The following is a 13,240-nucleotide window of genomic DNA, read 5'->3' on the forward strand; positions in this document are numbered from 1 at the left end:
CTGCTGGCGGCGCTCCGCGATCCGCATCCCCAGCCGCGCAGCGCCGGGAGCGCGCAGAGCCGTGAGTCACCGCGGGTCCGTCCGCTGGGGACGAGGACCGTGGGAATCAAACCCTCCCCCGGCGCAGCGGTCAGAGCCGCGCCTCGCACACACTCTCCTCTTGAGCGCAAACTCGGCTACTGGAGGAAGGAGCCCGCCCGGCTCGGACGCAGCCGCCGGCTACGGGCGCCCAGCAACGGCGGGGCCGACAAGACTGGTGGTGCCGCCGCCCCCCCGAGTTGCAGGCGGCCGAACAACAGCGCAGAACAGCACAGAGCAAAGCAGCGTCCCGCAGCCCGGCCCGTCCTAACCCGGCCCGCAGCCCGCCCGGTGCCAGCAGGTGCCCGCGCAGCCCCACCTGGATGTTCCTCTTCTCGCAAGCGGGCCCGGTGCCCTGCACCACGCTGTCCAGCACCGTCACCATGCCCGCGCCCGGGCTCACGAAGCAGGAGTTGCGCGCGGCGCGGATCGTCTCCTCGATCTCGGCGAAGCGAAAGACGCAGAGCGCGGAGTGCGGCCGCCCACCGCCCGCTCCGGCGCGCTCGAAGACGCCGAAGAGCAGCTCCTCCTCGGCGGGGCCCCCCCAGGCCGCCCGCGCCGGGAACACCGACACGAGGCGGGTGAAGGCGTCGGCAGCGCCGCCGCAGCGCAGCCCCAGCTGGATGTAGGACTCGGTCAGCTTCTTGGGCTCGCCGCTGCCGTTGAGCGTGGCCTCAGCCGCGTCGCCCAGGCAGATGCGGGCCAACAGGCTGTGCGAGGGGCTCTCCTTGTCGACCGCGTTGGCCTCGCTGTTGAGTGCCAGGTAGGCGTAGGGGCGGCGGGCACGCTGCAGGAAGGCGCGGACGAAGCTGAGCTTGTGGCGAGCCTTGTCGCCCTGCTTGATCTTGAAGATGTTGTCGTCGGAGGGGTTGATGTCAAAGGTGAAGAGCTTGGCCAGGTCGCCGCGCGCGTTGAGGGCGCGGATGGCGATCTCCGGCGTGTTCTCGAAGCGATGGTCCTCCAGGCTGCTATTGCGTGGAAAGAAGGGGCTGCCGAAGCCCGTGTAAGTGGCGGCCACCAGCAGGCGCGCACCCCCCCCGCCGCCGCCGCCGCCCCGGCGCAGCAGCAGTCCCACGGTGGAGGCGTTGGGGTGGTTGGCGGCCACGTTCAGCATGCTGGGGAACACGGCCAGCGGGTCGCTGCCGCCCGGCGGGAAGCGCACGGCCACGGCCGAGATGTTGGCCATGCTGCGGAGCTGGCAGAGGCCCTGGTAGATAGAGCCGCAGACGACGAGCACGCCCTGCTCGGGATCGGGCTGCAGGATCTTGTTGTAGTTGTTGGTGAGCACCTTCGGGTGCTCGCAGGAGGCCTGCGGCAGCTGCGGCGCGTGGCACAGCGGGCTATCCAGCACCGGCCCCACCGCCGCCTCCGCCTGTAGCGCCAGCTCGCCCCCCGACAGCTGGAAGAGGCGGTTGACCGCCGCCAGGTAGACGCGGGAGCCGGGGCCGTCCAGCGCGAAGTTGTTGGTGGGGGTGGGCGAGAGGAACTTGCGCTGCACCTCCAGGCCGGCGACGCGGCCGGGCAGCAGCAACAGCAGCAGCAGCAGCGGCGGCGGCAGAAGCGGGAGCAGCGCGAGGGGCTGCGGCTCAGCGTTCGCCGCCGGATCCATCCCCGTCCCCGCGCCCATCCCGCCGCGCCGCACACTGCATGAGCCCGCGGCGAGCGGCGGGAGGGGCCGGGCCGCTTCCTGCGGGGGCAGCACGCCCGCCGCCGAGCGACGCCCGCGGGAAGTGGCGGCCACGGTGGTGCGCGGCGCTGCGCGGCGGGGCGCGCTCACGGCCGCACCTCCCTCCCTCCGCCCGCCCCCGTCTCCGCCCTTCTTGGCGTTCCTCGCGTCTTTCTTATTTGGGGTTCGTCATATGAACGTGATTAAGTTGCGGATGTTTTCCCCGCGCCGCCGGTCGTTCCCGCACCGGGCAGGGGCGCAAACGCGGTGACCCTCGGCCTCGGAGCGGCTCTTCTCCGCCCTCCCCACCTTTTCCATTTTCGCGCACGATAGGCGGAGGGCTTTGCAGGGGCGATGGGAGCAGCCTCTTTTCCCAGCGGCGCGTCGGACGGGAGGGGGATGTGCCCATCCTCCCCCCGGCGGTCGCGGTGCCCGAGCCCGGGGTAGGCGGCGCACGAAGCGGGCAAACGGAACCGAGAACGGCCGGGGCTCCGCGCCTTTCCGCAGCGCGGCCGCAGGGCTGGGGGCTGTCGGTCCCGACCCATCCGGGCTGCTTGGGGGCAGGGAAGCTCTGGGGAGAAGTGGGGCCCCGGCAAGCCGCGGCTGTCCGGTTCGGTTCGGTCCGGTCCTGCCGGGAACCGGCAACCGCCGCGGGGCGCGCCGCCCCACCCCCGGAGAAAGCTTGGCCCGCGTGTTGCCAAACACGAGAGTTGAGAACAGGACCGTGCATCTCCTCTGCCCTCCATCGGGCTCTTTTTTAACTGTGGGAAGAGAAAGGGAGAAAGAAGCTTTAATATTCCCAAATTCCACCCACTGAAAACCCGCAGCGGGGGAAACGGCTCCGAGATAGCGCAGCCTCTGACCCACCCTCCCTTATCGCCGTGGGAAAGCTCTGCCTGGGCGGCAGAAGGTGGAAAGCTGCACCTCTGCCGTTCTGTCCCGGGAGGGAAAGCTCGGAGCCGGGTGGGCTCTGCAGAGAGCCGCTGGGGCGGGAGGGCCGGGGGGCAGCGGCAGAGGGCAACCCGGGGTGCTCGTCTCCTTGTAGGCGGGAAACGAGCGGGGCACCGCACGGAGGGACCGCGGCCCCTCGGTCGGCACAAATGGCTGCGGGGGGCAGAGGCGGGCGCTGCCGTACCCTGACGTGAGCTCTGAGAGCAGTAACAGCTGCGGGTACGAATCTTCGTCCGATCTCAGCGCCCGCGGAGAGCTGAGCAAAGGAACGCCGAGGGGAAGGCTGTGGTTTTGCTTTCGCCGTATGGCGGCAGTTGTACCGCCGCTACGGCACAGGTAACCCTGCAGCAGGGGCGCTTCGCCGCCCACAAACAGCCGACAGCGTTCAACGCGGGGCTGGCAAGCCGAGGCTCCGTTTGGCGAGGAGCTCTCTCCATCCTGCCCACCCTCATGGTGCTTATTTCCATTTATACAAAACACTAGCAAAGCTGACGGGGATTCTGCGCTACTTCTGTTCTGGAGACGAAAATCCTCTGTTGTTGTCTAATCTCATTTCTACACCTGCCAATTTCCCTCACCCCCTTCCTGTCCTCCTCACCCTCGTCATTAATACATATACCCAACTCATTAATACATAGCTGCCTCAGCCACGCCACGTCCACCAAAAATGTGCACTGAATAAAATGCTGTGCTTTCACCTTATCTAACTCATTGTCTCTGCTGATCGTGTCATTAATTAGTAGAGTTATTAGCTAATTGTGAATGTGGGGCTCCCAGTTGTTTGGTCTCTTTAAAACTACAAGTTAACAATATTTAAATGTGATTGTGTCTTTAATTACATAGAAATAAACCTCCATGATCCCAAACCCTTAATCTGCCTATTTTAGGATTCCTTATGGCTGCTTATCCTGATAGCAGTGCATCTTCCATGAGAAATCAGCCTTTTAAAGCACATTGAACTATGTTCCAGATTACAGTCACTTTAATATGTATGTGTGTATATATATATATATATATATATATGTAGGTCAAAGAGCACAGAGAAATGTGCGACTTGCCCAAGGTATACAGCCCTGCCTTTGCCAGAGAGAAATCCCCTGGGAGCCCCGGTTCCCATTTCCGCTGCTGAGCTGTTGTCTACGCTGGTAGAATTAAAGCCCAAATATTTGTGGTATTGAAGGATTGGTTGACAAAGATTTCTTTGCTGAGGAAACAATCCTCTGGTAAGATGCTTTGAAAGGAATATTTTACAGAAATGATTTTCCACCCTGTTATCTGGGCTGTTAGAATATTTCAGGGCAATATTCCTAATGGAGCAGTAAAGGGCTTCAATCTCTCATACACACTTCTCACTTTTTTTTTTTTTTTTTTTTTTCCAGGAAGGAAAAAAAAAAAAGGGTCACAATTGAACCTCTGCTGCCTGCAATAGACCATCAGCCCCCAAATCCCCTCCCCTGCTACCCCTGCACAGGTCCAAAGATATGGGCTTTCAGCTGTCTCTGCGGGTGAGAGGGGCCGTGTGCATCAGAACTCAAAAACACTTTAATTATTAATAAATATATTTACACGAGAACAGTTTCCCTTTAGGGGAAACACGAGGTACTCATGCAATTACTCAGGTTCTATTGACTCAGTGCTGACGGATCTGAGCGCTTTAACACAGGGAGCATAAATACCTATATATGTGGTGGGGATTTCCTCCAGGAAAACTGCTCATGGATCTGTACATGGTGAGCAGGGTCAGATGCAGCAGCTGAGAGCTGAGCTGAGCCCAAGACAGGCACATGGGGACTGCTATGGCCAAGATGTGCACTGCTCTGGGCCAAGCAGTGCTCAGTTCTGCTGAGCTCTCTCCTGCTGTGCCTCTGAATGGGGCAGTGGTTCATTTTCAAAGCGATGGCAAGCAGGAGAAGATTCACCAATATTCAGCAGACATTTGTTTTGAGTCCCTTTTAGTCACTTGCTTTGCATTATGCTGTAATGCTAGAATGTGACGGAAAGTACAGCAGAAATAGCAGAGTCACCCAATCCCAGTCCGCAGCAAATGAGGACGAGCCTAAATACAGCAACCATAGAAAACCATAGGAAGAAGATTTGCTTACCTTTAGAAGGCCTCAGATACACAGGGACCTCCAGAGACCCACCTCCACTGCCAGCCCTCAAAAGAGATCTGGGAAAGGGTGGATCCGGCTCTGTTTCTTCCATCACTCAGGTACATTGCATGCACCTGAGCTCCCTGGCTGGCCCTGCCTTCCACCAGGTGCTCCATCACTGCTTCAGGCAGCGACTTAGCATTTCTGCTACACTTTGCTATTTAAATGCATAACAATGGGAAACCACCGTTGGATAGCTGCATTGGGTCACAGCAAGGGCACAGCACATGAACTGCTCTCACCTCAAAGGCTACAGGAGGAGCCGAGGTGAGGCCGGGCGCTGTGGGCAAGGCAGGGCTGACCCAGTACCATGTGCCAAGGGAACTGAAGGGGATCAGAGATTCGCTTAAACATAGAACTCACTGCCTGTTCTCGAACAGCCCTAATCATTGCACTTACCTGGTGCTCACCAGCCCTGCCTGCCTTGCCAGCCTGGTGTTAGTGCCGACTGGCACTGAGGATACAGCAGCAGAGTGCTCAGACACACCTTGGGCACTCAGAAACCGCAGTGTGGAAACAAACTGGCTGGTAATGCTCAGTGTATTTTTGGATGAGTATGGACTGAGCTCCTGTTTTGTTATTACTGATCTATTGCAGGCACTGTATTGCAGCTCATGGAGTTTAGGCTGTCATTACTACTGATTTAGCACATGGGAATTCTGATAGGTGCTCAGCAGAAAGAATAAGGCACGGTCCTTTCCGAAACATCCTTTCAGCACAAGCAGTGGTGAGGGCCAACGCTCCTCTGCAGATGGCTACAGCAGGAATGGCACTCGTGTGCTCTGCTGCCATTCTGCCCCAGGCCGCCAGCCCGAGTGAAGGCAGGAGGGATTTATGGGATGTGCTGTGCCTCCTGAGCAGAATCATGCTTTTTTCCTCAACCTTCTTTGTTTTCAAAAATGAACCTTTCCCAGAGTAATATAGAGCTGAGTACGTCACGCAGCCATAACCTTGTCGGCAGCACGGCGGCTGGCGCACTTCATGAGGGATTTGCCTCCAGAGAGAGCTGTGCACAAAGCCTGGAGCACGAGGAGATCCTTCCCTGGCGAGTGATGGATTCGGCGCTGGTGAAAGTTCATACACACATAATGACACGTAATGACGGGATCCTCAAGACAAAGAGGTTTGTCAAAGGCAATAAAAGAGTCTATTTTCCGCATCCTGTGCTGGAAATTGTCACTCGCACTGTGAGCGGAACGGAGTTTCGGTTGTACAGGTGGGGCTGTCCGTCAGGATGCAGAAGTCCCAGGCTCCTCCCTCCTGCAGGTCCACCTGTGATGTGCTGCTTGCCTTTTGTCGTTTCTCCGAAGGCTCAGAACTGCGCTCACCGCCCGCAGTTCGCACTTTGCCTGGAGATAAGGCCATGGCCCCAACGCACCTCCATGTGCCCCCCCCGAGAGCTTCCGCCGTGGCTGGCGGTGGCGACGCTCACGGTGACGCCCCTCCGTCCTCAGCCTCACCCCCTGCCCGCCTCTCGTCATTGCGGGCCGTTGCCGTCGGATCCAGCCCGGGGACGCGGGCACCGCTCAGCTCGGAATGCTCGGGAGCAGCCCCGCTGTCGGGAGCCCCGCCTGGATCCGCGGCAGTGCCGGACGGCCAGCCCAGCCCTGCCGCTTCTGACCGAGTTCCAGCAGCGTGGGTCGCTGCGCTTGGCTCTCAACAGAGGAAGAGAGCGCAACATAAAGCAGAGCGTCCCCGCGTGGGATTCGCGGTGAGGGCTGGGCTGGCTGCTCCAAACAAAGCCGACATCGGGCCCCGTTTGTACGCGAGGCCGGGATGGGAAGTCCTGCACCGACCGCGCAGCGAGACCTGCGGCGGTGCCGGCCCTGCCCGCTCGCCCCAGCAGCCCCTGCCAGCGCCCGCAGGAAGGTTTTCCTTCTGAAGGCAGAGGATCGTGCCGCGCTGCTCGCAATGTGCTAACTTTGCAGCGAGCTGTTGCTCAATACGTGCTCAGGCAGGGCCACCGCTGCCCATTAACGAAAACAAAACGGAAGGGAGGAAGGCTTACAACACAACAATTGCTTTCAATTAGAGGAAATATTTATTGCCAAAATATGTCAGCGGGATTTGACAGACGGCATGTCTAACTCTGTGCTACTGAAGGGCCAGCTGCACTAAAATGAAGCTTAAACTTAATAGTGGTTTAAATCCATCCCCTCTTTCCCACAGTTTAGCAATCAGGCCGTAAATTCATTATTGCAGTCTGCACTCCCCTTTGTTAATTCAAAGAAATCTGACTTATCTCAGTAGCCTCGGTGCTGTTCTCCCCCACGTTTGCAGGCCTTGCTCAGGATTCAGCGTTGATGCTCATTGTGTGCTTTTAAATGAAAGGACTGGAAAAGTGTTTAACCGAACGGATGTCATTTGCTTTGCACACCTCAGTACAAACCCAGGCATTCTGATTAAAATCTCACAGTACTTTAAGGAACATACCATGTCACTGAGCTCTGAGTCAACTCCATTTGCCGTGCTCCACTTCCCACACCTCTGCTCTCTGCTGCGCAGCACAGAGCGGACCCCAGACAGCCCCCCCGACCCTGCAGCCCCACCAGCAGCAGAGCCCACCCTCTGGTGGCACCGTGCAGCTGCAGCTGGCCTGCTCTGAGCTCTGCACAGCCATCGCTGCACCACTGCCCAGCAGCTGCTGCAGGACCCAGGGCCGTGTGAATCCAAATGCTCCTGTGAGTTCAGCTCCAGCGTCCTGTTATGAGTTGTTCTAGCTGTGGGTTAGGCTCCCAGCCCCTGCCAGTCCAACCTCAGGCACAGTCCCATAGATTCTGCACCCAGCTGTAACTCTGCTCATGGCTCTATTAGTCTGACCCTCAGCCCCCTCTCATCAGCCAGCCCCAGCTGGGAGCCCTGTTTGGATCACCCCACAGCATCACCTAAGTAACTCACCCCTTCAGTGAATATCACAGCTTGGTATGAACCGGGCTCATCATCACCTCTAACCCTGATCCTGCCAGGGCCCTGTTGGCATTACCTTCAGTCCTGGCCACAGCCTCCAGTACCCTGACCTTCACCCAGTGCCATGCCTGAGATCCTCACCACCCCCGCCATCTGCCAGACCCTGCCCTCTACACTGCCTGGACTCAAACTCTGCCCGGCAGGCGCTCATGCCACCCCATACAAAGGCAAACAACACCCAGCTGCTGGAAAATGTCCTCTTTGACCTCTTTGTTCTCCACAGGGGGCTGATCAGGTCCTGCAGTCCTCTCACCATGGCCTGGTGCTGGAACAGAAACACAGGGTATCTCGCTAACAAACATAGTTACAAATCACTCATCCACTTGTTTTTACCAGGAAACCTAAAACATTCCCATACCTGTATCTTGCAGAGCCCAACTCTCTGCAATTTTGAGATAAATCTGTGGCATGTGGAGTCCAGCAGCGTGTGATTTACTTTGATACTGATAGCTGTCTGTCATTATAGTGTCACCAGTGGGGTATCATCTGGTGTTGTGTATTTTTGGACCTAATGTAAACAGTGCAATCTCGTTCTTGAAATTTCCCTGATGGCCCCAACAGTCTCAGAGGTTTACACTTTTCTTATGTGCAGTCAACACATCCATTAATCTTAAAGATAAGCCAAAATGTAGAAGTCTCACACGTACATAATGCACACGTTTACACACACACACACAAAAGACAGATCCAAGTACACATTTAAAGTGTCAGCAAGTCCTATGTTGGACCAGTCATAGCATTTTGGACTTTGTAGCAGAAAAGCTGTAAGGCAAAGAGCTCTCAGTCAGTCCAGGCTGCAGGGAGACAGCATACAGAGTGCATGCCCATATGACAGAGATGTATTTGTATGTGAACTCACAGCAAAAATCAATCTTGTAAAACAGGCAATGTTTGAAAACAGCGTAGCAATGGAAACATCCACAAGTCTTTTTATAATAATGGAAACAGCTTTGTCTTTGGCTAACTGGGGCAGCCTGGGAGAACGGGCACCTCGCTGCTTCACCCACCAGCAACTGTGGCCCTAACCCTGCACAGCAGGTGGGGCAATCTGCTGGTACAGCTGGGAAAGGAAAAAGGAGAGGCAAACACACAGCCTGAATAATTAAAATCACCTTTCAAAGCTCACTCTTCTTTAAAACGTAAACACCACACGTATAGAAACTGGAGTATTTCTGAATGTCAGCTACTCCATCCTTCTAGCTGAACAGTGATCTTCATGCTATTTTCACACATCCACATATCCCATTGTATACAGGCATACTTCAGGGGCTGTGGTTGCCACGGGATGCCCCTTTCTCAGCATTTCTATCCCCAGGAGAGCAGAAAGAAACAACACAAACAACACCGCCATCCAACGTGAGCTCAGGGCAAGTGTTGCAGTTGCTTACATTGGGGTGCAGAGCAGTGGTTTTATTACATTGCAGCCTGCCTACCCCTGGGAGAATTACTGAAATGGCAACAACCCTTTAACTTCATGGAGTTCACCTGAAAAGAACACCTTGTTATTGTTAAAGCATTACTAACGAGCTGCAGGTGCTGGTCCTGTGCTGGAGGTGGCAGCAGCTGGTGCTGTGGATCTTTGTTCTCCGGGACCCACACGAACCAATTTCTGATGTCGTCAGACCAGGTTTGGGCTCTGGCAGCTTCTGCATCCCCCTGCAGTGCTGCAGCACAGCCAGCTGCACAGCACCAACCAGCAGGATGTGGCCTCACTCCTCCTGGAGACTCAGCCAGCAGCTGGCAAGGGTGGGTTGGGGCAGGGACGTCCAGCCTTGTTCCCACCTCAGAAGCCACTGGAACACGGGAGTTAGCGATGGCTTTGGGCCAGTTCCCAGAGCAGTGTGAGCAGCACCCGCTGCAGCTGGCACATGTTCGACTCCCACTTGTAGCCCAAAAAGGGGCTCAGGACAAAGCGAAGCCCTGAGGTGTCCATAACCTGCAATCCAACCTCATAATCTCCTTATCTCCCTCTCGGTGCTCTCTGTCCTCACAGAGAATGGCTTGTCACCAAGGGCAGGCTCTTTTAACACACTTAATAGTACTTTTCACCTTCGGGGTCTTCTTGTGCACTGGGTTTATCTTTCAATCAATGTTTTTCTTCTAAGTGATGTCTATTTAAGCCTGGGTAAAAAAAAAAAAAAAAAAGAAAAAAAAAAAACGAAACTTGCTTCTGGTTTCAATCAAAGCTGTTGATCAATTGTCCTGCTCAGTCCAGCCTTGTGGAGCAGCATCTGGCCTCTGCACAGCATTCAAGCAAGGAGTTTGGGGGCCAGACATCATGTTGGGAACCTGCAGGCCGATGAGTGATTCTGGGATGGAACAAAGTATTCTGATGGTTTTAAGGGAAGTGTTTGTGGCTATAGCCACAAATACCTTGTTTTGTAGAGAGAGCTCATGGTGGTAGTTTATCTTGAGCAAGAACTTGTTCTGCAAGCAGCTGTTCCACCTGGGCTCTGTATCATCATGGCCACATGGGTACAGCATGCAATGGAACAAACCCTGGGGAGAATCAAAGCAGGAGAGCGGCTGCAGTGGGGATGAAAGGCAAAGTGCCCTTCGAAGCAGGGGATGCCCTGCTGGCACTGCCTATCGCATCCACTGCTGGCACGGTCCTTCTCCTGCTCCTGCTCAGTGTTTCACTGTCTCTCAAGGGTCAGTAAGTAACAGTGCACTTGATTATGGAGTTTCTACTTGTAGCTTACTACGGTTATCTAAGTGGAGGTCCGTGTGTGTGTAATAAAACTCGTAACCCTCTGTGCTGCTCTGAGTTCATAGTTTGCTTGCCTCTCTGCTCCCGAGACATCCTGTCTCTTGGATGATCCAAACACACCCTGAAACAGACCCCAAGCTCGCTGATGTTTTCTATCCCACAGTGATTCCATCATGCCATTCACTAAGCTTCTCAGTAGCAGGGATGACAGGATGGACCATAGCAAACAGGATTGATCTTTGAAGTCATTTTCAGGACTGCAGAAAGGGAGTTGTTCCCATGCTGATCCAGCACTCATAGGGCCTTCAGTCAAACAACCCATCTGTGGCACCAATTCTGCTCAGCAAAATTGAAACCACGCTTGCAGTGCCTCCTGCACGGTCCTGCAGAGTGAGCGCAGAGATGCGAGGGGCAGAGCTCAGCTGGTGGCTGCTCGGATGCAGAAGGTTGAACAAATATTAGCGGTTAAAGAGTAGTCATTAATCCACCCGATGGAATATCCAACAGAACCCATGCTTTCCTCCTGGGTGATGCAAATGAGAGTTGATTGTAAACAACTCATGCCTAAATTATACCTTAGAGAATCCAAGTAACACAGTTGGCCTTGTCTGAATTACTTCAGTGAACACAAGGCAGCAAAATGGCTGCAATTGTCTGGCTGCTTTCATTTGCTGGCTGTCACCTTGCTTGGGACTTCTGCAGCTGGACATTCATGCCAGGTCTGGAATGTAAATGCACCATTTGCCTCCAAATCGGCACTATTAGCAAACCTTTTCTAATATTTCTTTCTTTCCTTCTTTGTACTCTGGAGAGCTGGGGGAGGAAGAAAAGCAGGAGTGTGTGTGGGGCTGTGCTTCAGGGGAGCACTGCATCCCACCCCCCAGGCAATCACTCAGAAACAGCAGCCAATGCTCCTGTTCCCATGCTGGGGTCTCACACTTAACCAGCTGCAGATCTGACAGCGCTGATCCCACACAACAGATGAGGAAAGAGAGCAGTACAATTGCTCTCTCTTACACCAATCCACTCGTGTGAAATTCTGCATCTGTTTCACACTGAGGCTGAATCCTAAGAACTGGATGCAGTTCTTCTTCCCAAAGCAAAGAAGCCAACGCGTAACGCTGGGAGTCCGGCTCCTCACCCTGCTCGAGTGCTCAGCGCGGACACAGACAGGAGAAGGAGAGGAAGAAGCAGAACAAAGAGGTTTAGGAAATGCCCAGGAGAGCAGGAAGCCGTCCTGCCGCGTTCGGGTTAACACTGCGCCCAGGCGGCACTCGGGGGAAAGGCCGCCTGCAGGGCGCAGCTCGTTTGCGCTCTGCTCCTGCGGGAGATGAACGCCCTCCGCCGGAGGACTGCGGTGCTCTGCAGCCACCTGCATTTCTGCTGCCAACAGGTGGGCTCCGGTCTGCAGCACGTCTGTGCGGAAGGAGCAGTGATGCAAAAGCGTCAGACGCATTTACGGCAGCACATCGCCACAAATGTTGTTTACTAGCATTGCAGCATGGCTGCTGGGGGGAGCTGCTTGTCACAAGGCCAGAGCTGCGACATGCAGGGAAGAGCTGCAGGGCTGGAGTGGCTGCTCAGCACCAGGAGAGGATGGTTTGAGAGCACGTGAACCGGCCCCAGTGCTGGCCAGTGTGAGCAGCCACAAAACAGTCAGATGGATTTCGACATCCCCGGCTGTGTGTGCAGCACAGAAAGAAGGGGAGCACACTGAGAGCGTCAGAAAAAGGCATTGGTATTACACGTTTTCACTCTTTGCTCCTCTCCTGGGAAGCAGAGCCTTCTTTGCAAGATATCCAGCAGTGCGACTGTATTTAAGACAGATGGTTACTTTTGCCAGGAATAATTGAGAGCTTAAAGTTCGACATATGATCAAATGCCTTCCTGATCTGAGAATGGCAGAGGATGGGGCGCTCCGTCTGAGCAGCACAGTGCAGCACCTCTTCCACTCAAAAACAAACCTGCATCTCCTTCTCTCTTCTTTATTCTTTCCTTTGCTGCACTTTCATTGCCTGCTGAACTCTCACCAGCTGTAACATTCATCCACACACTTAAATCCACCTTGTAAAAGTCTCCTTGTCCACAGTGAGTAATTCTTCTGGTGGGTGGGTAATTTGTCTCTGATGTTTGGTTTGTATTTTGCTGCCTGGGATAACGTGTGGTGGGAGTCTGCCTGTTTGCATAATTCTATGCTTCAGCTGAGTGCCAAGGGAACTCGGTCAGGGGTGGGCAGTTTCATTTTCATTGTTATTAATGACAACTGAATAAATAAATATAAAACCAAGCAAAATCAAACTGAGCTTTCAAGATCATCCTGGTAAAGGATGCAAGAGATGATATGTTGTGATGTCTGGACTGGGAAATTTCCACAGCATTTTTTCAGGTACTCCCTACAATGTATTCCATTAAGCATCACTAAAGATCCAATATTTGTGTGGTTACCAGGAGTCTGGGTTCTGTTGTATGGTGGTGGTGTTCTCATCCTTCCGTCCATCCATCCATCCACCTTCTTTCTCCTTTGGTTCCCTCATCCAATGGCTCCTTAAGCCTCAGCAGCTCCGTTTTTTTGTTACAGAACACAAGAAATAGCGTCCTTCATTTTCACACTTCAGAGAAGAGACAGAAGAGACCTTTTGGCAAAATGTCAGACTGTGTGACCAGTAACACCCCCAATCATTTCAGACTGTGACTCGTGGACATGTTAGGCTCAGA

General features: G+C 54.8%; 2 protein-coding genes across 2 annotated transcripts in view; one reads left to right on the plus strand and one right to left on the minus strand.

Moving 5' to 3' along the window:
- Window positions 1-5,772, minus strand: part of PLXND1 (plexin D1) — a 69,185-nt gene extending 63,413 nt beyond the window's left edge. Inside the window, exons 1-2 of the mRNA XM_048957077.1 lie at window positions 4,798-5,772; window positions 398-2,505 (exon numbers count right to left, since the gene is read on the minus strand). Coding sequence (XP_048813034.1) covers window positions 398-1,705 — 1,308 coding nt within the window. The 5' untranslated portion in view covers window positions 1,706-2,505; window positions 4,798-5,772. The remainder of the gene's footprint in view (window positions 1-397; window positions 2,506-4,797) is intronic.
- Window positions 4,056-7,216, plus strand: LOC125698582 (uncharacterized). The gene is made up of 2 exons (XM_048957078.1): window positions 4,056-4,200; window positions 5,763-7,216. The coding sequence occupies exons 1-2, from the start codon at window positions 4,177-4,179 to the stop codon at window positions 6,561-6,563; spliced, it is 825 nt and encodes a 274-aa protein (XP_048813035.1). The 5' UTR covers window positions 4,056-4,176; the 3' UTR covers window positions 6,564-7,216.
- The last annotated feature ends 6,024 nt before the right edge of the window (window positions 7,217-13,240 follow it).

Source organism: Lagopus muta, chromosome 11, assembly GCF_023343835.1.
Source record: "Lagopus muta isolate bLagMut1 chromosome 11, bLagMut1 primary, whole genome shotgun sequence".
In the NCBI taxonomy this organism is placed as follows: Eukaryota; Metazoa; Chordata; class Aves; order Galliformes; family Phasianidae; genus Lagopus; species Lagopus muta.